We start from the raw sequence: 25,593 nt of genomic DNA on the forward strand, positions 1-25,593 counted from the left end.
CAGTTACTTCTTTTATATTGCATACCATTAACGTAAATTTATGACAGTTTTTATGCTTTTGTATCTTAAATTCTATATTAGATTGTAAAGTGATTTACACATATACATTATCACACTACAGAATACTTATCTTTACCAGGGAGTTTTATACTTTTGTATGGTTTTGTGTTGTTGCTTATAGTCCTTTTGCTTTAACTGGAAGGCTTCCCTTCAGCATTTTGTAGGGCAGGTCTAGTGGTAAGGAACGCCCTGAACTTTGGTTTTTGTAGGAAATTATTTCTCCTTTGTTTTTTGAAGAACAGTTTTCCAAGTTATTGTATTCTTGGTTGGCAATTTTTCCTTTCAGTACTTTAAATACATCATCTTACTCCTTTCCAGCCTACAGAGTTTTCACTGAGAAATCTGCTTAGAATCTACTAGTAGCTCCTTTGTACATAACAATTTGCTTTTCCCTGGCTGCTTTTAAGATACTTTGCCTGTGACTTTTGACAATTTGATTATAATGTCTGTAGATTTGCAAACTGGCCCCCACACAAGAAGGGCAAGGAGAGACTGACAAGTGAAGCAGACCACTTCATCTTGGTGGGTGGCAGTTTTATTAAGCAAGGGAATTTACATACCGGGCTTATCTTGGGCAGCTGCAAGGTGAGTAGATCTCCACACCACCTGTCAGAATCTCTAAGTTTACAGAGTGGCCTTAACTGGGTTCAGTCGTATATGCTATCTGGATGGTCTCAATAACATTGCTGTCTCAAGGCTGTGTCCTTGAAAATGGTTCCATTTTCAAGGGCAGAACATGCATTCTAAGGACAGAGAGTGGACAAGAAGCCGTTTTTGCCCTGATCCAGCTCTCTGGTTAACCAGTGGTCATGTCTGCTTGATTTTCTCTTTTAGAAACATCTCTCATTGCAAATCCCTTTAGTTTTGCTAACTGGAGTTTCTCAAATATCTTGAATTTGTATGTACACTTCTCTCCTCAGATTTGATAAGATTTTGACCATTATTTCTTCTTTCTTTCTTTCTTCTCCTGCTGGGATTCACATGATGCATATATGGTTCGATTTGATGATAACCCCAGAGTGCTTTAGGCTGTCTTCCTTTTTCATCATCCATTTTTTTTTCTTGTCTCCTCTGCAAAAAACAAACAAAAAAACCAAACAACTTTTGCAGTGAAATGCTCTACCCCTGAGCTATACCCACCCCCCCCAAAAAAATTAGAAAGTTATGTCTTCAAGTTCACTTGATTAGTTCTTCTGATTTCTTGCCTTTGCTTTTGAGTCCTTTTATTGAACTTTTCAATCTAGATATTTACAACACTCTTAAGTTCTAGAATTTCTGTTTGGTTCTTCTTCATAGTTTCCTTCCTTTATTGATTTTCTCATTTTGTTCATTGCATAATTTCCTGATCTCAGTTAGGTGTCTGTGTTCTCTCTTAGTTCATTGAGTATCCTTGTAACAATTTTTATTTTTTTGGTAATTAATACATTTCTGTTTGTTTCATTAGGGTTAGTTTCTCGAGATTTAATTTGTTCCTTTAAATGTGCTTTTTTTCTTGTTTCTTTGTATGACTTGTTACTTTTCGTTGGGACTTTAGCATTTGAAGAATCAGGCATCACTCCTGGATTTTTCAATCTGCAATTGTATAGGGAGAACTTTTTCCACTTAACCTGGCTAGTGATTCTGGAGGCCACTCAAATATTTTCTGGGAACACATACTCTCTGTGCTTTAAGAGGTTTGCTAATTCTTCTTGAAAGCTCCTGCTGGTGGCTAGTGATTCTGGAGGCCACTCAAGTATTTTCTGGGAACACATACTGTCTGTGCTTTAAGAGGTTTGCTAATTCTTCTTGAAAGCTCCTGCTGGAGGGTCTCTTTGATACTGTGGCCTCTTTGGTGCTGTAGTAAGCTGCAGTTTTGGATCTCTACCTAGTCTGTCTGGTAATGGAGACTGGTGCACACTGATGGTTGGGTTCTTAGATATCCCTAATCTGGCCCCTTCATTTCTGTCGGTACTTGGATTCAAGTGAGATGGAGAATGGTCCCTCAGGCAGCCCCCTTAAAAGTCAGAGTGATGGACATAAATTCTACTTGTTTCCCTCACCAGAAAGAGTATGCGAATTGAGGTTTTCCTCCCAATGGTACCACACTGTGTGGGCAGTAAGGGTTCTGGCAAGAGAAAGTGCAGTGAATTTTCCTGCCAACTTTGAGACAGTTGGCTTAGTGTTCACCTGGGGTGCAGGATCTTTTTTAAAAAACTCACTTACTTTATTCACGTACAGTTGATTTATATATATATATATATATATATATATGTATGTATGTTGTACAATCGCTAAGTCATGTCTGACTCTTTGCGACCCCATGGACTGCAGCATGCCAGACTTCCCTTTCCTTCACTTTCTCCCAGAGTTTGCTCAAACTCATGTTCATTGAGTCAGTGATGCCATCCAACCATCTCATTCTCTATCACCCTCTTCTCCTCCTGCTTTCAGTCTTCCCCAGGATTAGGGTCTTTTCCAATGAGTCAGCTCTTCGCATCAGGTGACCAAAGTATTGGAGCTTTAGCTTTAGCATCAATTCTTCTAATGAATACTTAGGGTTGATTTCCTCTAGAATTGACTGGTTTGATCTTTTTGCAGTCCAAGGAACTCTCAAGAGTCTTATCCAATACCACAATTCGAAAGCATCAATTCTTCAGTGCTCAGCCTTCTTTATGGTCCAACTCTCAGATGTGTACCTGACTACTTGAAAAATCATAGCTTTGACTATAAAGAATGTTTGTCAGCAAAGTGATGTCTCTGCTTTTTAATACACTGTCTAGGTTTGTCATAGCTTTCCTTCCAAGGAGCAGGCATCTTTTGATTTCATGGCTGTAGTCACCATCTGCAGTGATTTTGGAGTCCAAAAAAATAAACCCTGTCACCATTTCCACTTTTCCCCCATCTATTTGCCATGAAGTGTTAGGACCAGATGCCATGATCTTAGTTTTTTGACTGTTGAGTTTAAGCAAACTTTTTCACTCTACTCTTTCACCCTCATCAAGAGGCTCTTTAGTTCTTTACTTTTTGCCATTAGAGTGGTATCATCTGCATATCTGAGGTTATTGATATTTCTCCCAGCAATCTTGATTCCAGCTTGTGCTTCATCCAGCCCAGCATTTCGCATGATGTACTCTGCATAGAAGTTAAATAAGCAGTCTGTTGTTCCATGTCCAGTTCTAACTGTTGCTTCTTGACCTGCATACAGTTTTCTTAGGAGACAGGTAAGTACTGCCATCTCTTTAAGAATTTTCCACAGTTTGTTGTGATCCACACAAAGTCTTTAGTATAGTCAATGAAGCAGAAGTAGATGTTTTTCTGGAATTCCCTTTCTTTCCCTGTGATCCAGTGAATGTTGGATATTTGATCTCTGGTTCCTCGGCCTCTTCTAAACCCAGCTTGCACATCCACAAGCTCTTGGTTCACATACTGTTGGAGCCTGGCTTGAAGGGTTTTGAGCATTACCTTGCTACCATGTGAAATGAGTGCAATTGCATGGTAGTTTGAACATTCTTTGACATCTGCTTCTTTGGGATTGGAGTGAAAACTGACCTTTTCCAGTCCTGTGGCACTGCTAAGTTTTCCAAATTTGCTGGCATATTGAATGTAGCACTTTAACAGCATCATCTTTTAGGATTTGAAATAACTCAGCTAGAATTCCATCACCTCCTGTAGCTTTTTGGTAGTAATGCTTCCTAAGGCCCACTTCATTTACACTCCAGGAAGTCTGGCTGTAGGTGAGTAACCACACTGTTGTGCTTATCCAGGTCATTAGAACCTTTTTTGCGTAGTTCTTCTGTGCATTCCTGCCACCTCTTCTTAATCTCTTCTGCCTCTGTTAGGTCCATACCATTTCTGTCCTTTATTGTGCCCATCCTTCTCTGAAATGGTCCCTTGGTATCTCTAATTTTCTTGAAGGTATCTGTAGTCTTTCTCATTCTATTGTTTTCCTCTATTTCTTTGCATTGTTCACTTAAGAAGGCTTTCTTATCTCTCCTTGCTATTCTCTGGAACTCCACATTCAGCTGGGTGTATCTTTCCATTTCTCCTTTGCCTTTTGCTTCTCTTTTTTTCTCAGCTATTAGTAAAGCCTCCTTAGACAACCACTTTGCCTTCTAAATTCATTTTCATATTCTTTCCCATTATGATTTATCACAGGATATTGAATACAGTTTCCTGTGCTCTTCTTTAGGACCATGTTGTTTATCCATTCTGTATTTAATAGTTTACATCTGCTAATCCCAAACTCTGTTTATCCCTCCCCAAACCCCAGATCCTTGGCACCCACCAGTTTATTGTCTGTCTGTATGCTTCATAGATAAGTTCATTTGTGTCATATTTTAAATTCCACGTATAAGTGATATCATGTATTTGTCTCTGTCTGACTTACTTCACTTAATATGATAATCTCCAGGTCCATCCATGTTGCTGCAATGGCATTATTTCGCTCTTTTTATGTCTGAGTAGTAGTCCACTGTATATACATACCACATCTTCTTTACCCATTCATCTGTCAATGGACATTTCGGTTGTTTAATTAATCCTTACAATATCCTCAAGACATAAATATTCCTCCCATTTTACAGATGAATGATGGGAAAATCAAACAGGTTTAGTCATTTTACAAGTCCTTTCAGGTGGAATTCAAATGTTGAGACACTAGGTGTTGGGTCCAAATCCTTCTCTCCTCAGGAAGGAACTGGGATTTTCAAGTTTCCCCCGATAGCATGTCATTCATTTGGCAGTGGGGCTTATGGCAAGACTGTTTCTCAGCCTTTCCTACATATTTTGTTGTGTACATTTTCTTGTTTGCCTAATATGTAGGAGTTGCTCAGCTAGTTTTCTAGATGTCTTTTTTCAAAATTTTTATTGTCTGTAGCTGCTTTGCAATGTTGTGTTTCTGCTCGTGAATCAGGTATACGTATACATATATCCCTTTTAGATTTCCTTCCCATTTAGGTTGCGGCCGAGCAGTGAGCAGAGTTCTCTGTGGTGTAGAGCAGGTTCTCATTAGTTACCTGTTTTATACACGCTAGTGTCTGTATGTCAGTCCCGATCTCCCAGTTCATCCCACCCTCCTTCTGCCTTGGTATCCATACGTTTGTTCTCTACATCTTCGTCACTGTTTCTGCTGGGCAGATACGTTCGTGTCTACCATGTTTCTAGATTCCTCATATAAGCACTAATAAATGATATTTGTTTTTCTCTAACTTCCTTCACTGTGTATGACAGTCTAGGTCTATCCAGGTTCTCCGCAAACTGCAGTTTCTTTTTGTGACGAATACCCCATTGTGTCTGTGTGCAGCGTCTCATTTACCCCTTCCTCTGTTGATGGACATCTTGGTTGCTTCCATGTCCTGGCTATTGTAAAGTGTACTGCGGTGCATATTGGGGTGCACGTATCTTGAATTATGGTTTTCTCTGGGTATATGCCCAGAGTGGGATTGCTGGGTCATACGCTAGTTCTAGTTTTAGTTTTTTGAGAACAGTTCCATACTGTTCTCCATAGTGGGTGTACCAGTTTACCTTCCCACTAACAGTGTATGAGGGTTCCCTTTTCTTCACTCTCTACAGCATTTATTGTTTGTAGATTTTTGATAATGGCTGTTCAGAGTGGTGTGAGCTGATACCTCATTGTAGTTTTGATTTGAATTTCTGTAATAATAAGTGATGTTGAACATCTTTTCATGTGTTTATTGGCCACTAGATTTCTTTCAGAGGGATTTTCTCTGTAGCTATAGATTCAGTGTGTTTATGGGGGGAGATGAGTTTAGGGGCCTGTTGTGTCACCATTTTGATCTAGAAATCATCGAATCTGTGGTTTTATAGATTTTACCAAATTTGGAAAGTTTTGGCCATTACTATTTCAAACATTGTTTTTTTATCGCTTTCTTGGCTTCAATTATAGCTTAGAGATTAAAATGCTCAATAGTTTATACATGCCAATATAATTGTTCAAAAGCAGGAAGAAAATCAGTATTATACAATTCCCTGCAAGCAATACCATGCGATACAGCAAACACAAAATAGGATAATCACGTGGCTAATAAGGCAGTTGGAGGAAATGGAGGGGAAAAATCCAAGAGAGAATGTAATAAGTTATAGTTGGGACCATATCTTAGTCGTCGTTATATGACTCAGAGAAAATATCAGGGAAAACAGGCAAATGTAAACACATTTATTGAGCACCTTCTATAGGCCAGGTATGGTGTGGTTCCATTTTGATAACCTTACTGCAAAGCAGTCAGAAAGTTTAGGTAAATTGCCCAACATATGGTATACAATGTTTTTCATATACCACATCTTAATATTAGCCAAATAAATGAATGTGTATTCAAATGAAAGTTATAAATTTTCTTTGCTGTGCTTCTAATATTTCCTAGAAAAATGGTAAACTGAGAACTATGGGCTAGGGAAAGAACTGTATTAGTTGGTGTGCGGTGATGGTGGTAGCAACACCAGTGATGGCAGTAACATCCTGTGAGTTGGCCACAGTTTTGATTTTCATATATTAACTCATTTAGTCCTGATAACACTATGAGGTAAGTAGTCTTTATTTCTCATTTTACAGATGAGGAAACTGAGGTGCAGAGTTTATTCAAAATAGTTTATTCAGAGTCATCCCATTGGTGCATAGTAAGGCCAGGATCTGAACTTTGAGAACGGAGCTCCATCTAGAGACTTGCTGCCTTTCTTCACTGTGGTTCACCTACTTTTACCTTTGGGCTCAGGCTAAGATCAAGATTTCCCTAATTCCCCTTTATGGCCTTACAGCCACTTTGACAAGTACTGCTTTCCAAAGCCAAAGGAAAATATTGACACACTTCCCTACCTTTTCTATTGCATAAAAGGCAAATTGAAGTCATGGAGTAAGGGACAAATAGAAGATGCTTTCAGTTGGCAAGGGAAGTGAACATATAAGTCAGTCTTGCTATTTCTCAGATTACTATCTCAGCACATGAAGCAGCAAAATACCCAGAATTTATAGAGAATTTATTTGATTTATAAATCAAATGGGTCAAGGGCATGAAAAGAAAATTCACAAAAGAAAACAAAGAGGCCAGTACCTTTATTTCATAATCAAAGTTGGCAAGATTTGTTTTTCTGTTTTCCTCAAGATTGGAAAACAGATTGATGTAGCTGAAACTGGAGAGGGACAGTCAGGATGTGAGAGGGGTGTGAGACAGTGAAAAGGTAGTGGGATTGATGGATTATAGATTCTGGTAAAGCTGAAGTCATGTGGTGTGAGAAGGAAAAAATGGGAAGGACAGGAGGCAGTGATCAGAATATGGAGTTTTATAACTGAGAATGTGAAGAATTTGAGTTTATTGATAATGATAAGGGCTAGAGAAACATAATTTGATAAAAATACGTGCCATATTATGTAGTACTTCCCAGGTGGCACTACTGGTAAAGACCCCGCCTGCCAATGCAGGAGACTTAAGAGATGTGGCTTTGATGCCTGGGTCGGGAAGATCCCTTGGAGGAAGGCATGGCAACCCACTCCAGTATTCTTGCCTGGAGAATCCCATGGACAGAGGAGCTTGGCGGCCTACAGTCCATGGGGTAGCAAAGAGTCAGACATAACTGAAGTGATCTAGCATGCACATGTGTATACAACTTAGAATTTCCTAGTAGCCAGATTAAAAAAAGCAGATAAAATCAGTTTTAATGTATTTTATTTATTTAACCCAGTATACCCCAAAGAGTAACATTTCAACATGTAATCAAGATTGAGGTATCTTACATTCTTTTACATAGTAAATTTTTAAAACCTAATGTATATTTTACAACATATCTCAATTTAGACCAGTCACATTTCAAATGCTCAGCAGCCACAAAGACTAATGGCTATTATATATTGGATGGCACAGGTCTAGAATATGACCATGGGAATAAGTGGTATGATAGACCAAGGTGTTGAAAGGGTCACCTATGTGAATACTGGAATCACTAAGAATGTTTTTTAGTCACTAAAAAAGAACATATTAGACCTATATGAAATGAGCTGGAAAGATCTCCAAGATATACAGTGAAGGGAAAATTAATTTCCAATATAATATGTATGGATAATACCATTTACTAAAAAATATGTAAATTACAAAAGACGACTATAAGGAAAGAGACTGCTAACTTAGTAGTTACCTCTGGAGAACAGAGTAGAAATAGGGTGGAGTGGGTGTGAAAGGGGACTTTCATGTCTCACTTTTTATTCTTCTGGATCATTTGAATATCTCACAATGAGGTTTTCATGTACTTGTTGCTTATTAATTTTTAAGAGTTAATAGTAATACCATTGATCTAGTTATCTACTTGACTTGGTTCCCTCTCTCCCTCCTTTCACCTGCCTTTTCCTGTTTCAGGCATCATGAATTATTCTGAGAATAGAGCTGAATGACTTACTACCGTTTTTTTTTAATTAGCAGGAGTGTATGTGTTCTAGATTGTTATATTTGATGCTATAAAGTGCCTTATTAAGATTTCCATTTCTGCTCTAGGTTGCTTGGGGCCTCAGATGACCAAATCCTTAAATCTCCAGATGAACATGATTAAGATAGAGAATAAGCTGTGAGATTCCATTGTATGTCTTGTTTTCATCAGTGTTCATTTTTGGCACTAGGTTTCCTTAATTAATGTGTAGCTTAGGAGTGCTGTAGCAGACTTAGAAGCATGCTGTGACCTCCTTCTTTAGATTAATTTTCTTGAGGGCAAGGACTGAATCTTTGTCTGGTACCTGTATTAATTAATAGCAAATAGGTACTCAATAAATGTTCTTTCTTTCAAAAATATTTATTTGGCTGTGCTGGGGCTTAGTTGCAGTATATAGGATCTTTAATCTTCATTGGGGCAAGTGGGATCTCTAGTTATGGCATGTGAACTATTTAAGTTCCAGCATGTGGGATCTAGTTCCCTGACCAGGGATCAAACCCAGGCTCTTTGCACTGGGAGCATGGAGTCTTAAAAGTCCCTAGACCATCCCGGAAGTCCCAATAAATGTTCTTTAAATAGCATAGTGAAGATAATTTGTTAATGATTAAGAGCTACTAAGTATACTGAATTAGAGTTTAGAGGAATGGGTTGTTATGTTATTTCTATATTGATTTCTTGTGAACTTTCAACTTTCCCTTCAAAATTTAGGAAAATGTCACATTTCCCCATAGCTTTCCCTCTGTACAAGTATTTAACAGCTACATCCTCAGTATGCTCACAGAATTACATGTATACCTCTCAAACCCTCTCATGCTGTGTGTTTACATTTCTAATTGTGAGTTTCTTCTGGGTAAGGACAATTTCTTATTAAAAGTAACACAAGGTCTGAGACCTAGCAGGTGCTCAATAAATGTTTATGAATGAATAAATATATAAATGTATAGATTAGACCTTGGGGCTTCAAGCCCATTTCCACATATAATAACGAAAGAGAGACAAAACCTACATTTATTTACTGAATATTTATTGAACACCTGCTGTATACTGGGCAAAAGGAAAAGAGACAATCTGTCTATCCAGAACTATTTTTTAACTCTTTTAGCAATGCCTGAGTCCTTATAAAAAAGTTCATTCAGCTGATTTAGTGTCCATTCATTCTTTGGTTAATCTTCATGTACGGTTTTCTCAAGTGTACTTTCAAATATTGCATAGTGCTGCAGACCATGAAATATTCCAAAGGTTGTCTGAAGGATGAGAGGGATCACCATTGCTTTTATCTCTGAATGACAAAGCAGTAGCGAATAAAGTAAAACCCTTCCTTTTGGTGGCAGGGGAACAGTATGATACCTAAAAAGGAAAAAGAGTTAAGGGCTTCGTCTGGATGTAAATTCTATGGAACATTTGTTGATTTCTCCTAAACTGATCATTTCTGTTCTAGATTTTCCATGTAGAAAGCAAAAAGGGTTAAAATTAGCTATTTGAAATATGAAACCATATTTTAATTAAAATGTGTTATTGGCAGCTAAAGAATAAGGAGAATTTATTAACATTAAAAAAAAAGGAAGTAAGGAAGTAGGGAAGGGAGGAGGAGATGGAAGAGAAGGCACAAGAAAATGGACTTACTTGAATGCCAGGCGTCCATTCTGAGAAAAAGCCAAAGCAGCGGGATATAGAACGCCACATGCTATGCCAATCAGCGAGCTTCTAAGAACACAATCTTCCTGGCTTATGTTACCTGGAAATCAAAAGTAAGTCTGGCTATTAAGAGTCTTGGGTTCTTATATTGTACTTATTTGCATTGTCCTCAACCACAGTGAAAGAGTTGAAAGAATGCTAGAAATTCAGTGTATGGCACAATATACTGAATGTATTAAATTTTTTTAATGTTTTTATTACACTTTATATAAGGATAAGTTTACCTCTTACTTATACAGCTGGTGCAGAAGCAATTTCATAATGAAGAATATTAAACTAGCAGACCAGATACCTAGATTCCAGATTAGTACATTTATATTGTCTATATGTCAGTCATGTGCTAGGGATACAGTGTAACACAAGAGACCCAACCACTGATCTTCAGGTCAAGTCTACTAAGAAAGAAATGCATTAGACAAATATTTAAACACATATCTTAAACGTGCACATGCTTTGAAGGTAAAATGAATAGAGAATGTATGGAGAAACTTAACCTAACCTGAGGGAATCAGAGAATTCCCTGGAGATGAGGCATTTAAGCAGGGAGCTGATGAACAGGGATCACGGGTTCCATCAATTACTAGCTGTGACACTTCAAGCACAGGGAGGAAGTAGGAAGTAACATAATATACCAGGAAGCCCATAATATACCAGATCCTGTGCCAGGCATTCAGTGTACACTATCCTCATTTTTAGAACAATCCTGAGGTAAGTACTGTTAGTCCTAATTCATAGATATAAAACAACTGAGTCTCTTAAAACAAGCAAGTCTCTTAAATGACTTGCCCAGAGTCACAAAACTTAAGTGAAATATGTAGTATACCAAAGCCTGCTTTTTTTCTAGTATACTATGTTGCTTCTTAGTGTACCTGAACATGTCCCAGCTTAGTATCTTGTTAAAAAAAAAGCCACAATACTATTTTCCCTGTCTGATTAGGAAGACTGTTGTGGGGTTTAAACAGGACAATGAAGGTACTTTTGTAAAGTAATATACACATGCAATGGATTATTATCAGCAGTAGCAACAGTATATATTAATGAGTACTTTTACTTAGATATAAACACATGATATGCTAATGAGTTTAAAATTACCTGAATACAAAGCATCTGTTACAAGAAGCTTGTAAGAAACTATGGTAGACAAAAATGGAAGTGCAGTCAATGATGTATATGTCTTCAAAACATCATATGTGACCTTGAAGCGATGTCTGAAAATGAAATTTGTCAACATTCCAGAGAAAGCAGCTGTTGTTCCAAAAGTCAGTGTTCCATATATATTTAAAGTCCTAATTGGAAAAACAGAGTGAAAGTTAAGTTCAACATAATACTCTTCTAACAGATATATCCTTTCTTGTGTAGTCATTTGTTATTACATATTTATGCAACATCACATTTTTCTTAAGCATTTACTCTGTGAAAGGTATTTTCTTTATGCTAAGGATGAAGCAGTGAATAAAGCCGGGAAAAAAGAAAAAAATTCCACCCCTCATGGAAATTGTATTCTAATGAGAGGATGATATAATTCTCTTTCTGAGACTAGAGTGGTTCTAAGATGGAGCTCTTTTAAAGAGAAAATAAATTTTGGCCAAAAATAAGCATGAGTTTGTTCCAATGTAGCCAAATTTTATGAGCTAGCTAAATCCAAGAATACTGTTCTTTCTACTGTAAGAATTAATTTGCTTAAGGTCATCAGAAAAAAGTTGTTGACATTTGGTTAGGCCTTCTAGAAAATAACTATTTCTTTTTTTTTTTTTTTTTAGAAAATAACTATTTCTTAAGTAGTAGAGATACATTTAAAGTATTTCCAAAACTTCAAAGAAATTTGAAAGATCTAGTTTTGCTTATTCTGACTCATACCTAAATCCAGAAATGTTGAACAATTCAGATTAACATCAACTGATTTTATTCTTGAGCTCTATTAATCTAAAAGTCAGAATGGTAATGTGAAACTATATGTACATCATGGAATCCTGTATTCCTTTTTGCTGAGCTCAGCAGTGTGGCTGAGGTAAGAAATTCTAAACTGAATTTAATTATAATTGATAATCAATTAATATAAGTAGTCCTCAAAATGGTGTTCTCTTGATTACCTTTAATTACAATTGCTTATTGCACAGATAACATTTCAACAATTTTAGAAATAAAGGAATTTCAAGAAACAAAACAAATTATCCAGTTTCAGTATTCTAAAAAACCTCTATTTTCATCTCCTCATGTTTCCCTCCAGTTCTTTTTTAAAAAAAAAGCTTTCTTCGTAACCAACTCAATACAGTTAATAGGCTCTTAGATACCTAGAAGCCATGGCAATACTTAAGATATACAAATAAATTTATTGACTATCAGTCTGGGTGTGTCTCTTACTTTTCTTTTCTAAGGCATTCAATTTTTTTTTCTATGATTTCAATGACCACTGGTTTTCTGAGTTTTGCATCTCCTGGAGAAGGCCTGGACTGACCATGTGTGTATGTTGGTATCTTGATGTCCTGGAAAACACAAAATTCAGAACCACAATAGCTATGATGTTAATATTAAATCTTATAAATTCTACAGATTCAGGTTAAAAAACATTTAGACCCTAGTAAAGTATCAAGCACTGTCATCTGCTTTCACATCCTGTGTTAATGATTCGTTCATTGTTTAGTGGGCTCTTATCTGTTAGACAATGGCTTTTTGATTCACGTAATAACTTTGAGAAATTGGTAGGAAAATGGTCATCTCTACTTTCATGAGTGAGATAAAACAAGGTTCAGAGAGGTTGACTTGGCTTAGGACTTGATGTGGAAGGATTAAGTTACTCAGGTATGTTTGTTTTCCTTACCGTTTTCCCTGAAGGTAGCCAGGCCCGTTGTAGTTCTTCACACTGTAACTTTTTCAGAGCTGAAAGTAAACAGCAGCTACCTGTTGACAACTATTTTTATCCTCTGTCTCATGAAAGCCCGAGTTTTGGAGATTATGCTGGGTTTGCTGGAGAGGTAGAAGCAGGAATTTCCTTGGAGACCAGCGAGAGAGAACATCAGGAGGAGGGACACCTTCCGGACTAGGAAGAGGCAGTGGATGGCTGTCTTGGATTATGTAAGTTATATATCTAGCTTGTGAGGAGCACCTGGGGTGGAAGTAGGGCCTTTGCTGGAAACTGCTCTATGGTAATATCAGGAGGCCTGGTCCTCAGGCACTAGAAAGTTCCTGTCTCCCAAGTGTGATACTTAAATAGACAGTTGCTAATATCGAGGGACCATGAGGTTTGCCCAGTAGCATCTTAACAGAAGGTGAAAGTTGCTCAGTCGTATGGCTCAGTCATGTTTGACTCTCTGCGACCCCATGAACTATACAGTCCATGGAATTCTCCAGGCAAGAATACTGGAGTGGGTTGCCATGCCCTCCTCCAGGGGATCTTCCCAACCCAGGGATCGAACCCAGGTCTCTTGCATTGCAGGGGGATTCTTTACTGTCTGAGCCACTGGAGAAGCCCAAGAATACTGGAGTGGGTAGCCTGTCCCTTCTCCAGCAGACCTTCCCAACCTAGGAATCGAACCGGGGTCTCCTGCACTGCAGGCAGCTTCTTTACCAACTGAGCTATCAGGGAAGCCATCTTAACAGGAACCAGTGGTTAAATACAAAACAAAACTAGGCTTTCAGAAAGGATCCTTTCTAAATGTTTTGCTCTGGGTAAGACTCTCAGATTTTTGTGAAAAGTCTTAATAGTATTTGTTACATCATTTGGCATATTGGCATTATGGGATTCCAGATTAGCTAGTGAATAGATTAAAAAAATCTAGTCCTTCACAATTTATATGAATCCCTATGTTAACATTATTTGTGGTCAAGGGCAGACTCATAAGTCTCAACTTTCAGGAGTCCTGGGCAAGAGAATCAGAGTGGATTAAACATAAAGGACATAGAAGAGACTTAGTAAGATTTTAAGCCTTTCGTGTGCACAAGAATCACATGAGCAGTGTACTTGAAATGCAGGCTCTTGAGCTCTCTATTGAAATATTTAGGTTCAGCAGGAGTAAAGTCTAGAAATCTGCACCAGTGATTCTGATGCTGGTAGTCAAATGGACACATGTTGAACATAACTGTAATACTCATTTCCTGAATAGTGATATGTACCAACCCTAAACTAACTAATAAAAGGTCGATTCAAACATTGTATCAACATCCTGAGGGCGACTGGATGAGATGGTTGGATGGCACCACTGGATTCAATGGACATGAACTTGGGCAAACTGGGAGATGGTGAGGGACAGGGAGGCCTGGCGTGCTGCAATCCATGGGGTCACAAAGAGTCTGACATGACTTGACCACTGAACGACAACAATCAACATCGTGAAGGTGGGGGCTCCCTTGAATATTTGTATTGTATTAAACAAAGAGTAATAGTGGACCAGTTTCTTTCCCTATCAGTGAAGAACTATAATCAAGCCAGTTCTTTTTCTTTAAAATATCTGGGAAGACAGGAAAAAAAAAAAAGTAAAATATTTTATAAATTCCAATTTCTCACAAACTAGATGTAATCTTTTGCCTCTCTCTGACATCTAAATGGCAAATGGAAGAAACAAGATAGCAATATAGAAGGGCGATTCTATAATCCATCTAATGTACATGAAGGCAGATGTCAGTAACATGATAATTAACCAGAAACTTGAGAAAACTTTTTGTTTCCCTGTCATCCAATTCACTGAAGTCCGTTATTACAAAGAAAACTTGCAGGCAATGCCGTGTACCAACTTACTATCTCGTCTACACCTTAGTATATAGTAAAGACAAACATCCAGAATTATCATCCTAAAATAGGACAGCAAATGTTTACTGCATACCTAATTTTCCTAAAGCACTGTTAATAAAAGCAGAGAAATATACTGATAACTTCCTGACAATTTTTACATGTACTGAAATGTACAGATTTTGCTCTAACTCACATTTCATCCAAAAAGTAACCAGTTCAAGGCCACTCAACTGGTCACCACGATTCAATTACACCAGTAATACTGCATCGGGCAGGTTTATAACTTTCAAAGTATCTTATGGTTTTGTAGTGCTTTTAAGTATATTAAAAGCTTGACTTTTAATGTCTATTAAAAGCTTGCTTCCCTGATAGCACTTGACTTTGAGAATTTTATTCATCAGTCATTCATCATTTACTCAAACATTCACCTGGTATTTGAAAGTCCCCCAGTTAAGCAAGATGTAGTCTTGTCCTCAGAACCTAGAACCAGGTCAGAAGTCAGGATAGAATGGCAGGGGGTTTAAAGTACAAAGGCCCCGAGGCAAGAGAAAAGAGGCTCCATTATTCAGGACTAAAGTTTAGGTCTACCTACTTTATCCCCACCTCTTTTCACAGCAACTGGGGATGTAAACGTGCCTTGCATGGAGTTGGGAACTGCCCTGCTTATAAACTTTCAGATCCCTTTTGCGCGCATCACTTCAGAAGAGTGCGCCAGCACTTGAGGTAGCAGAGCTCACGGGCCTCAGCACCCTGGGTTTCCGCCTACCTTAGGCACTTCCGCAGCTCCCACCGGCACCACACCGGCAACCCGCACGTCGTCTCCGGCCTCACGCCCAAGCGCCGCCATCTTGGCGACTCACGTGATTGGCGGTGGGCGGGGACGCAGGGCTCTCGGGTCAGGAAGGGTCGCGGGCTCACGCCCAGCGCCCCGGCCCAGTCAAAAGCCGCGCCCTCCGTCCTGGCTGTGATTGGGCGCGGTGTCTGGAGGCGCTCATTGGCCTCAGGGAGGGCTGGACGCCCGTGGGCCCGCCCCCCGCCGGGCCCTCATCCCCGGCTTCTGCTATTTGTGAGCCTGGCTCCCTGGTTCTCGCATCCCGAGGGAAACGTGGGCTGGTCCTCGCGCACGGATGTGGCTGCGCGTGTTTCTCCTCAGGGCACCTCCGTTGGCTGTGGCCGAGCTGCCCGCCCCCTTCACTTTTTCAGGGTGCTCTCCCCTCTGGCCCAGCCTGGGTGTTAAGGCGCCAGCTTCTCGGGCACTTCCTCCCTAGAGCCCCCGACCGGCCGCCGGAGCAGCCCCGAGTAGCCTCCTCCCCTCACAGCCGTCAGCGTGTTCTCTTCAGTCTCTAGTCCCCTCACATGCCATCCGTTCACCCCGCTTGGGAAGGGGCCCGAGAGAAATTTGCCCCTCACTCCCCCAGAAGACCCCCCCCCTTGCCAGCCGATGTTTCGGGGTGGGGGTGAGGGGGGCGCTGCGCGAAGGCCCGGCAATTCCTCCCAGACCAGCAACCCCCGACCCTCCCGGCTCCGCGTCTTAGAGAAGCCAGGCTCGCGAGTTATATAATTTCTAGTGCTGCTGTTTCTCCTGCCTGAGGAAACACTCCATCGCGTGGAGGGGTGCGGGACGTTTCTGTGCTCATCTTTATAAGAACGGGGTGTGGGCAGAGGGGTGGCCAGCGGTAGCAGAGGGATTTCTGGTCTTTTCTGCGAAAGGAAGGTGGGTAGTTTGGAGAGAGACCGAGAGAAAAAAGGTGGATGTGGAAGCCACGCAGCCGAACTCTCTCCAATTTAGGAAACCGCGAACCGTTTGCCCAGCTTATGCTCACATGCCTAATACTACTCCAGCGTCTGAGAAAACACCTTTGGGGGAAGGTCTGACTTGTCTCGAGCAGTCTCAGTGTTTTTCCTCGCCGGATAGGGAGCTGTCTGGATGCGAAGAGATGGCATGATTTGACTGACTCCAGTGTGAAGAAATCTTCGCCAACTCATCCTGCATCAAGTGCCCATTGAGTAGCTCTGTCACTTTAATGTCTCCATGCCAAGGGATTGCTTTCCTTCTTTTCAATCCTCTCTGTTAATACACGGGAGGATCAGAATCAGAGGGGCATTAAGGATCAAGCCTGAGGGGCTTGGAGAGCACAGAAGAAAAAAAAAAATGAAAGTGACAGCAAGCTGGATCCTGTCTCACTGAGGGGGTGAGATCCGGAACTTCAGGTCCAGTAAATAGAAAAGGGCCTTTCAGTCTGGGTTCTGCCCCCAGAAAACTGTCCAAACTCACCCCACGTTTTTTAGAGACCATTAGAGAGGTTTTAAAAATTATTTTTGGGGAGGTAAGGGTTTTAAATTTTTCTCTAAAGAATTTGAGGGTCTTTATCACCAACCAGTTCATCTTTGATCATGTGTTGAGTAATGAGACAGCTGTGTAAATTTTTTTTGTGCCTTAATTGAGTTAGTCATTGAACTCCAAAGATTGCTGCTTGAGGAGGAGTTTTAATAATGTTTTCTATGCTTACAATAATTTTCTTTTTAAACAGAGTAACTATTTTGGAAGCATTGAAAAACTTGAAAAACTCAAAAGCTATTTTTCTTTAAACTCCTTGGGCACTGTCAAAGTTTGTGGGAAAAAATACATCATTTTTTCTTTATTTGAAAGAGAAGACAGCCTGGATTTCAAACAGCCAAGGGGTTTGCAACAGTTACCTGGCCCTTGGCCTCCATCCAGCTGGATCAAGTTGAGACCTGAAAAGAGTTCTTGAATCCTGTGGCACTGGAAAGACCCAAGAATGCCAGTCAAGAAGAAAGGTGGGCTATGAGGTTTCCTGTATATGTTTTTCCTTTTTCTTGGTTCTGGTATTTGCAGTTTAAATTATATTCCATTTGAGAGTAAAGTTTTGTTTGGGCTGTAGTTCTTATAATAATGTCTTTTCTGTGGTGCATCATTCAGTGAGACTGTTTTGCTGAAAGAGTGAAGCAGGGCTGCCCTATTTAATTATAGACATTTGTGGTTTCCAGATCAGGTGGTCTAAATCACCATTTTGTAATCAGCGTAAATTTGATACCATAGGTTTGGGACTTTCTTTCCCTTGTTTTCTTAGCTTGTTAAAGATAACTTTTACATGGTCTTTAAAAAAGAAACATGCACAGTGCAGCTCTTCTTTATGGCTTAAATATTTATTAAGTGAATTACATAGTTGTAAAAGATAACAAAGTTGCTTGCAGTGTACACAATTGTAGGTTATCTTTTGATTAAGAATAATTTTATGTTTAGATTTACTCTGGTGTTAAGTCTTCCCTTTTGTGGCAAAGCACAACTTTGATAACTGCTGTGTATGCATTATCCAATAACAGTACTGGCAAATTCCCCAAATGAGGTAAACACTGGACTCCTCCCCCACCAGTTGATGAAGATCTGGTGAGTTGCTGAAGTATCGTACATACACTTTGGGATTCTCTTCAGCCTATATCTACCCCAGGTGAACCTTACTTCTAAGGATCCTTGTGAACCTAGTTTTTTTTTTTTTTTGACGTGGTATAGAAGACCAAATTGACTATAAAATAGTTTTTTTTTCTTTTTAAAGAGTTTTAAACTAACATTTGTATCAACACTCTTGAACTCCACTGTAGTAGACTAGTGTAGATCCAAATGTTGACCAGTTATGGGAGTTCCTGCAGTCTGAAACTAAAGCTTCGGGTGAAGGTTAATCGGTATGTTTAATCATACCTGTGGATTTGGAAGTTGCATTGAGGAAACTTAGAGTCAGATTCTTTATCCAATTGGTGTCTCTGGAGATGGGCAATGATATATAATACCTCTGAAACGTGCCTAGACATCTAGTACACTGGGATTTTAAGACTGGGCTTGTTTCCACCTCCTGCTCTCCTCCAGAATTACTGAGAGAAGTAAACTCTCCACGAAGTTTTGGAGCTACTTCTGCCCAGACCTGACACCATTGGTTTATTTGGAACCAGGATGGTTTGGGGAATGTAGCCAGTAAATATTATGTCTCTTTGATTTATTTGGCATGCAGGGTATTTTTATTCTTTCTACCATTTATTGTGCTATAGTTAGTGTCCCTTTTGGATTTGTTTTAAACTAGTAATTGAATTAAAACACTGTGTGTGTGTGTGGTGTGTGTGGAGAATGAGAGGGATGAAAAGGTATCTGGGAAGAGAGATGAGGAAGGGCATTGATGTTCTAGGTAAAACTTAACTAATCAGGGTGAACTTAAGGTTTCTAAACTCAGCAGACTGAGTTTGTTAAAAGTTCCTACCTTTAAAGGAGGTTATAAAAATTGCTGATACATTATTGAAAACCGTACTTTAGGAGAAATAATTTATTTCCTTCCTCCTTTTCTCTTCTTTCCTCCCTTTCTCTTCTCTTAAAACTGTTAGTACTAAGATATATATTTTAAAATACTATAGACCACTAACCAAACAAGTTATGACATGTATCTTATATTTTTAATTAGCTAAGCTTACTGTCTGTACTGTTCTATAACATACATAAAAAAATACTTGAAAGTATAACCTAGATTTCTGCAGGGAGCACAGTCCTCTGTCAATTTTAAGCAATAACTTTAAGCAATAACTATCCTCACAGAACCATATGTTTATACATTGTTGAATATATTCTTACTACAATAAGAAAATTTCATAAGACAGATTTTTCACTTGTTAAATATTTTGTATGTTATTGTGAAAGTAGAGAGTGGTTTCTCTGATTGGTAATGTGAACCATGGTGGGAAGTGGGAACGGGTGTGACGTCTCACTAAGTACATTTTTCTTTTCTTTTTTTTTTTGCCGTTCCCTGATCAAGGATTGGACCCATGCCCCTGCAAGTAGAAGCATTCTTAACTCCTGGACCATTCTTGACTGTTCTTAGATAAGCCAAAGCTACTGTATCTCAAACCCCTATATTCACTGCTGGTTTGTTTTATGACATTACTTAACTACATCTTCCACTCACTTGCTTCACATTTTTATAGATTTCCGTTTTATCAACAACATGTCATTTCTTCTTCAGAGATATTTTTCTCCTAACAATTGCTTTTCGTTCAGAATTCTTTTTTTCTACTGTAGTAATTTGATTTGCTCCCAGCTAAGCCTTTTTGATATCTTTGACCTATTTTAAATTCTGAAAATCAGGGCTGATCCAAGATAAGTTGTATCAGCATTCTCTGATGTGATGCAAGATCATGATGTATAGTAAGGGGCTATTTCAGAAAGACTTATGAATTGATCTGATTTCATGTTAGATTGATGCAAGAAATAAAAATTAATGATAGCTGTGTTCTCCCCCATGCTTTTTGCAGAAAGCTGCTTTTTTAATGATAAATTACGTTTCAACAGAATTTTTTAGTACATTGCAGTACATTTTTTGAGCAATTTTTTCTCTATTGTCATTAAACATGTGGGGAAAAAAATCAGTGCTTTTAATACTTTGAGACTGATGCTTATTTAGTTTCTCTGTTTTTAAAATATTGTGCTATTCTGTGCTTCTTTTAAATTGGTATAGAAGTCTATCTAATTAATATACATGACATTTTATTTCCTTTGACTTCTTTTGCAACTGTTCTTAGTGATGTAATAGAGTATGTATGCTATCTAGTGAAACTTGAAACATGATCATTTTCATAATTCTCTGTTTAGACATTGTTCTTTTAAAAGGAAGTTGAAGAATGTTGTGTAATTGGAATCCTAAGACATGATATTGCTATGTATCATATGGGCATTCTTGAAATTGAGATTGTTTTCCTGGGCTTACACTCTTTCCTATTGGTTGACTGTATACTTCATAAAAGTGTCATTTCTGTTTTTCTTCTTTCCCCTCCTTCTAGGAAGGAAACTTATATAACTCTTAAGTTTATTGTCTCCTCAGTTAAAATTTTCTTACTTGTTTCCTGTACTTTGTGGCTTCTTTTTTGTAGGATCTCACTATTTTATATTTGCCTTTCACTATCTGGGTATGGGCTTCCCTGGTGGTTCAGTGGTAAAGAATCTGCCTGCCAATGCTGGAGACGGGGGTTCGATCCCTGGGTCAGGAAGATCCCTTGGAGAAGGAAATGGCAACCCCCTCCAGTATTCTTACCTGGGAAAGCCCATGGACAGAGGAGCCTGGTGGGCTACAGTCCATGGCCTCGCAAAGGAGTTGGACATGACTTAGCAACTAAACAACAACAACAATAATAATCTGGGCATACTCTTTTTCTGTCTCTAGCTTTTCTTCAATTATTAAAATAAGTTTTTCAGATTCTCTGAAAAGGGGAAAATATGTAACTAAAATTTTCGGCTTTACCTGAGTAGCTATTTTATCCCTTTTGTATATACTTCACCAAGTTTTTGTTTGAATTTTTGTGTTTGCCATACCAGGATTATATCCAGATGCTTTTTCCATTTCAGAAAAATTTGATGTTTTTTCTTTTTCCAAGCTAGTAGAATTCAAGAGTTAAGCCCCAAATCTTCCCAGAGAGGGTTGGGAAAAGGCAGTTTTCAGACTTTTGTAATTTCTGTAAATTAAAATAAGATAACTTCTTAAAGATTTTCTTAAATTTGAAATCCTTCAAAAGGGTCATCTTGACACAAAAGGGTCATCTTGACCTTAGTTGAGAGAATTGTTAAAAGTCATGAAGCCACAGATTCTTGATGTTGGAAAATACTTATCAATCCAGGAGGCATCTTGGAATGATAAGAGATCATTCTGGAGAGAAAAATAGAAGAATACTCTGTAAAGTACTGATTGGGAGTACGTAATGAAGCAGACCATAGGCATGGTGCTAAAATTATTGTTAAATGAATTTATTTTGTGGTTCTTATGTATAGGGAAAGTTGCAGATGATATGCTAATAAATTGATACCATACACTATTGGAGCTGTTAGGTTTTTGGGAAACTGTCCTAGTGCTCCTTCATGATAGAGTATTTGATCTTTCTTTCTTTCTTTCTTTTTTTTTGAGTATTTGATCTTTCTTTGAGGCCTCTGGTTGGTTACATCTTTGGATAGAAACGTCTAGTCAATGAGAAGATGTACACAAAATATTGGACTTTTAAAACATTGAATTGAGATGTTTCACTCATTTATGCCTTTGCCAAATTCACTCTTCTGTAACAATACATTCCATAAACTCTAAGAATCTTCTTTCCTCTTTCTTAATTATATACTCTCATTATATTCTTTTATTTCTTAATATTTACCATGTAGCCACACTAGTGGTTACAAAACAGATATGTTTTTAGTATAATGCTGATGTACATAAAATCTTTTTTTTTTTTTTTTTTAACTGGGGCAAGAGGACCTGTCCCCCGGCTATAATTCCTGCTCAGGAATTTGTAGCAGTCCAGGCACGAGTTCTCTGTATCCTCAATGCAGGTTGCTTGGTCAGCAAAGGATCATGAGTTTTACCCAGTCTCTTCTGTCCAGTCAGTCGTTCTGAATTCCAGGTAGTAAGCTTTCTGCATAGGTTTAGTTTTTAGTTTTTCAAAGCTATTTCAAGAATTATGGCCCAATCACCTCCATTATGAAACATTTTTCCTGACCTCATTTGTTTTAGGATTTAAGATTCAAGTGGAAATGATGTATTATGAAGTAGCAAATCCTGTGAAAATAAATTATTAAGTTAAAACTTACAAAGATTATGAGTAAGATTGTGTATCCTATTTCTCCTGATGGCACATCTTACCAGCCATTAAGGCCCTAAGTCTGTTAGCACAAGGCTCTGAGGGGTCTGTATGGTGTCAGTCATTTTGGAGAGCTATGACATCTTTATCATTGAATGTGTGGTGAGACCTGAAATAATCCTGGTAAGTCCTGTTCTATTTAAAATACCATATAGATAATAAACTAAAATTTTATTTTAGAAGGTAAACTTGTGTACGTATTTAAGGAAATAGCTTTCCTTCCATTTAATTATTCAATCACTTATCCATTCAACAGAGATTTATTGAGTGCCTGTTAATACCAGGCACTGTGCTAGGTGTATGTTTTGCAGTGGCAAATGGTATTCAGTCTGACTTTATGATGCTTAAAATTTGTTGGGGGACTGTTAGGGAAAGAGGCAGTTTCAGTGTTGCGTTTCATGTTCATTTCTTTGAACCATGTCCTCCATCATCATCAGTTGCAGTGACGCTGTGGGAGAAACCTAGGCCTGGCTTAGAAGACCTGGCTTCCAGAAGAGGGGACAAGATTAGATAATCATTGACCAGGACTCTCATTCTATAGATTTAGGTGTGTCAGAAATATCTTCAATTCCACAGCTCAGCTTTGTTTCTGACTCTTAAAAAAAATTCCTAAGTTATGGGCAGAATCACTCCAATCCTTTTTGAGATTTTCTCTCTTTCCTGGGGTTATGGTAGGGCTCCATCTGGCATGGGGTATATTCTGGTCATTGATCATCTGAGTGTAACAGTTTATCTCTGAGTCATGAGTTGTTTTGTCTAGATAGTTCTTTCTGGTCTAGCAACAATTGCTACTTCCAAGACATGGATTTAACATCCAACCCGCTCCCCTGCAGAATTTCTGTTTCTATTTGCCTAGCTGCATAATGTTGCTTTTCCTCTCTGGGGTCTTTCTGTCTCTCAGGCAGTGCTGCCAGGAAACAGCCTAGATACCTGCTGCCTTGGGTTCCAAAAACTTCTCTTACTTTTCAGCTGAGAAAATTTTTTCCTAGACTGGGGAGGGACTGGAAGATGTTCCTCTCTCTGCATGTACCTGAGAATCTCTTTGATCTCTGAAACAAACTCTTCTTTTATTCAGAGGGTTTAGGCTTTTGGAAAGGAAAACTGGAATAACTATAAAATTCCTTTGGTTTTCTGTCCTAGTACATACCTCTCCTGGGGCAATACAATACAAAATCAGTCACCAGCTTGAAGGAAAAGAAAGGAAATGGGAACATGTAGGGAGAGAAAAAATTAACATCTCAAAGTACGCGTCTCCCTTGTGTGCTGCTTCACATGCCTTCTTATGACAGTGCCACCAGGTGACCTTGTGAAAATCAGGTAATCTTTCCGAACCTCAGTTTCCTTTTCTGAAACAACATTAATAATATGTTGTTTCTTTTCCTCATCGAATAAGATAACGTATATGAACTTTTCTTTTATAAAATAAAGTTAGTGATAGAATTAGGACAGGAAGCTTATCCATTGTTCTTGCACTGTGTCAGTCTGGTGCTCTTAGATCCACTGAACAGTGCCTTAGTGCAGTGGAGGAGAGCCCTGGGATGGAATCCTACCTTTTCCATCAGCTGGATATGTTGTCTGAAAGTCAACAGGTTGAGCTTCAAACTTCTCATCTTAAGTTGTAACTGCCACAAATAATACCCGAGGGGCTTCCCAGATGGCACAGTGGTAAACACTCTGCCTGTCAATTCAGGAGATGCAATGGGTTTGATCCCTGGGTCGGGAAGATCCCCTGGAAAAGGAAATGCAGCTCACTCCAGTGTTCGTGCCTGGAAAATTCCATGGACAGAGGAGCTTGGGGAGCTGCAGTTCCTGGGGTCGCAAAGAGTCAGACACGACTGAGCAACTGAATACACACACACCTAGTAATACTCCTAGGATTCTTGAGACAATCAAATAAAAATACCTAGCCCATGTGAAAATTGTTTTGAGAATAGGGAAGTGCTACAAATGCTTAGCAAAGTACCTTTTCTTTTTGTTCCAAGCAAGAGAAAAGCTGTGTTCAGAGTCAGAATCTCTTTGCATCAGTTATCTGGGTCCAGCTGCCTGGAGTGAACCTGCCCAGATGTGGCAGGTACACATCTGGTTACAGAAAAGAAGTGCCACAATATGCTTTCTACTTTTTGATAGACTAGGATAATGTTCTTACGAGTTATTTCTTATCTTTCAACATTGCTAAAGTAATTTAAACCATTCAGTATTTACAAAATGATTGCAATCTTTTGATCCACATTAAGTCTGGCCATACATTTTCCCCACAATTTAAATTTCAAGTTTTTTCTGTTTTTTTCATCTTTTGTTTTCTAGTTTGTTACAACTGGAACAAGGCATTTTTTAGTATTCCGCTGAAGATGCAGTTTGCTGTCTTTTCTATTTGTTACTATTTTAAGCTTATACTTTTCTCATTTTCTCTTCAATAATTCTATAGAAAAGCTGAAAGAAGGACTTACCTGAAAGGTGGCAACATAAATTCACCATTTTAGTTTAATACCTTTTTGTGTCAGTAGGGGAGAGTCTTATCAACAGGTGCTTGTTGAAGTATATTTAAAAAATGTTAGGGGGAGGAGTAAAGTATAATTACAGAAAAAAGGACAATTACAGAAAAAAGAAATACTGTGATCCTTTCCCAGTAAGTTGAATTTCAGTATGGTATAATACTTGAAAGCATGGGCTTTGGTGCCAGATGGACCATGGTTTTTGTCCTGGTTCCAGCACTTAACTGGTTATGTCACCTTGGAAGAAATGAAGTTACTTCGTTTCTCAGTTTGTTTCCTTATTTGAGGAATGTGTATTTCTTGGGGGTACTTGGGAAGATTAAATAAGGTGATCCATGCAGAATACTTAGCATTACTCAACAAAGGCTAGCTAATTTTATTAGTAATTAAATGATACCTTTGTTTTTATCACCTTGGGCTTTATGTTTCTATATTAAAGCATCTTTTTAAAGGCCTAGTATCAGGATAACTTTTCTGTTGGCATTCATCATTTTAGTGTTTTCACATGAGTATTCATCATTTTATTATTTTCATATGACTATC

At 38.6% G+C, this 25,593-nt stretch overlaps 2 protein-coding genes across 11 annotated transcripts in view; one reads left to right on the top strand and one right to left on the bottom strand.

Annotated features, from left to right (window-relative positions):
• Positions 1 to 560: 560 nt before the first annotated feature.
• On the bottom strand, positions 561 to 16,315 carry TMEM126B (transmembrane protein 126B). 2 transcript variants are annotated; one of them, XM_020872878.2, is made up of 5 exons: positions 15,654 to 16,315; positions 12,523 to 12,644; positions 11,254 to 11,447; positions 10,090 to 10,201; positions 561 to 1,131 (listed from the first exon to the last, which is right to left on the bottom strand). In XM_020872878.2, the coding sequence occupies exons 1-5, from the start codon at positions 15,732 to 15,734 to the stop codon at positions 1,038 to 1,040; spliced, it is 603 nt and encodes a 200-aa protein (XP_020728537.2). In that variant the 5' UTR covers positions 15,735 to 16,315; the 3' UTR covers positions 561 to 1,037. The 2 variants fall into 2 exon arrangements, with proteins under 2 accessions (XP_020728537.2, XP_020728476.2); XM_020872817.2 differs by lacking the exon at positions 561 to 1,131 and adding an exon at positions 9,470 to 9,813 and having other exon boundaries at positions 15,654 to 16,288.
• A 190-nt stretch (positions 16,316 to 16,505) lies between these two features.
• DLG2 (discs large MAGUK scaffold protein 2) overlaps positions 16,506 to 25,593 on the top strand; it is a 2,233,668-nt gene continuing 2,224,580 nt past the window's right edge. For 2 of the 9 annotated variants that reach the window (XM_070457179.1, XM_070457180.1), the window contains exon 1: positions 16,508 to 17,686. In XM_070457179.1, the coding sequence (XP_070313280.1) occupies positions 17,668 to 17,686 (19 nt within the window). In that variant the 5' untranslated portion in view covers positions 16,508 to 17,667. Of the gene's footprint in view, positions 17,687 to 25,593 lie in introns of all 9 variants that reach the window. The other 7 variants (XM_070457181.1, XM_070457182.1, XM_070457186.1 and 4 more) reach the window with 6 other exon arrangements.

This window comes from Odocoileus virginianus, chromosome 28, assembly GCF_023699985.2.
Source record: "Odocoileus virginianus isolate 20LAN1187 ecotype Illinois chromosome 28, Ovbor_1.2, whole genome shotgun sequence".
Lineage (NCBI taxonomy): Eukaryota > Metazoa > Chordata > Mammalia > Artiodactyla > Cervidae > Odocoileus > Odocoileus virginianus.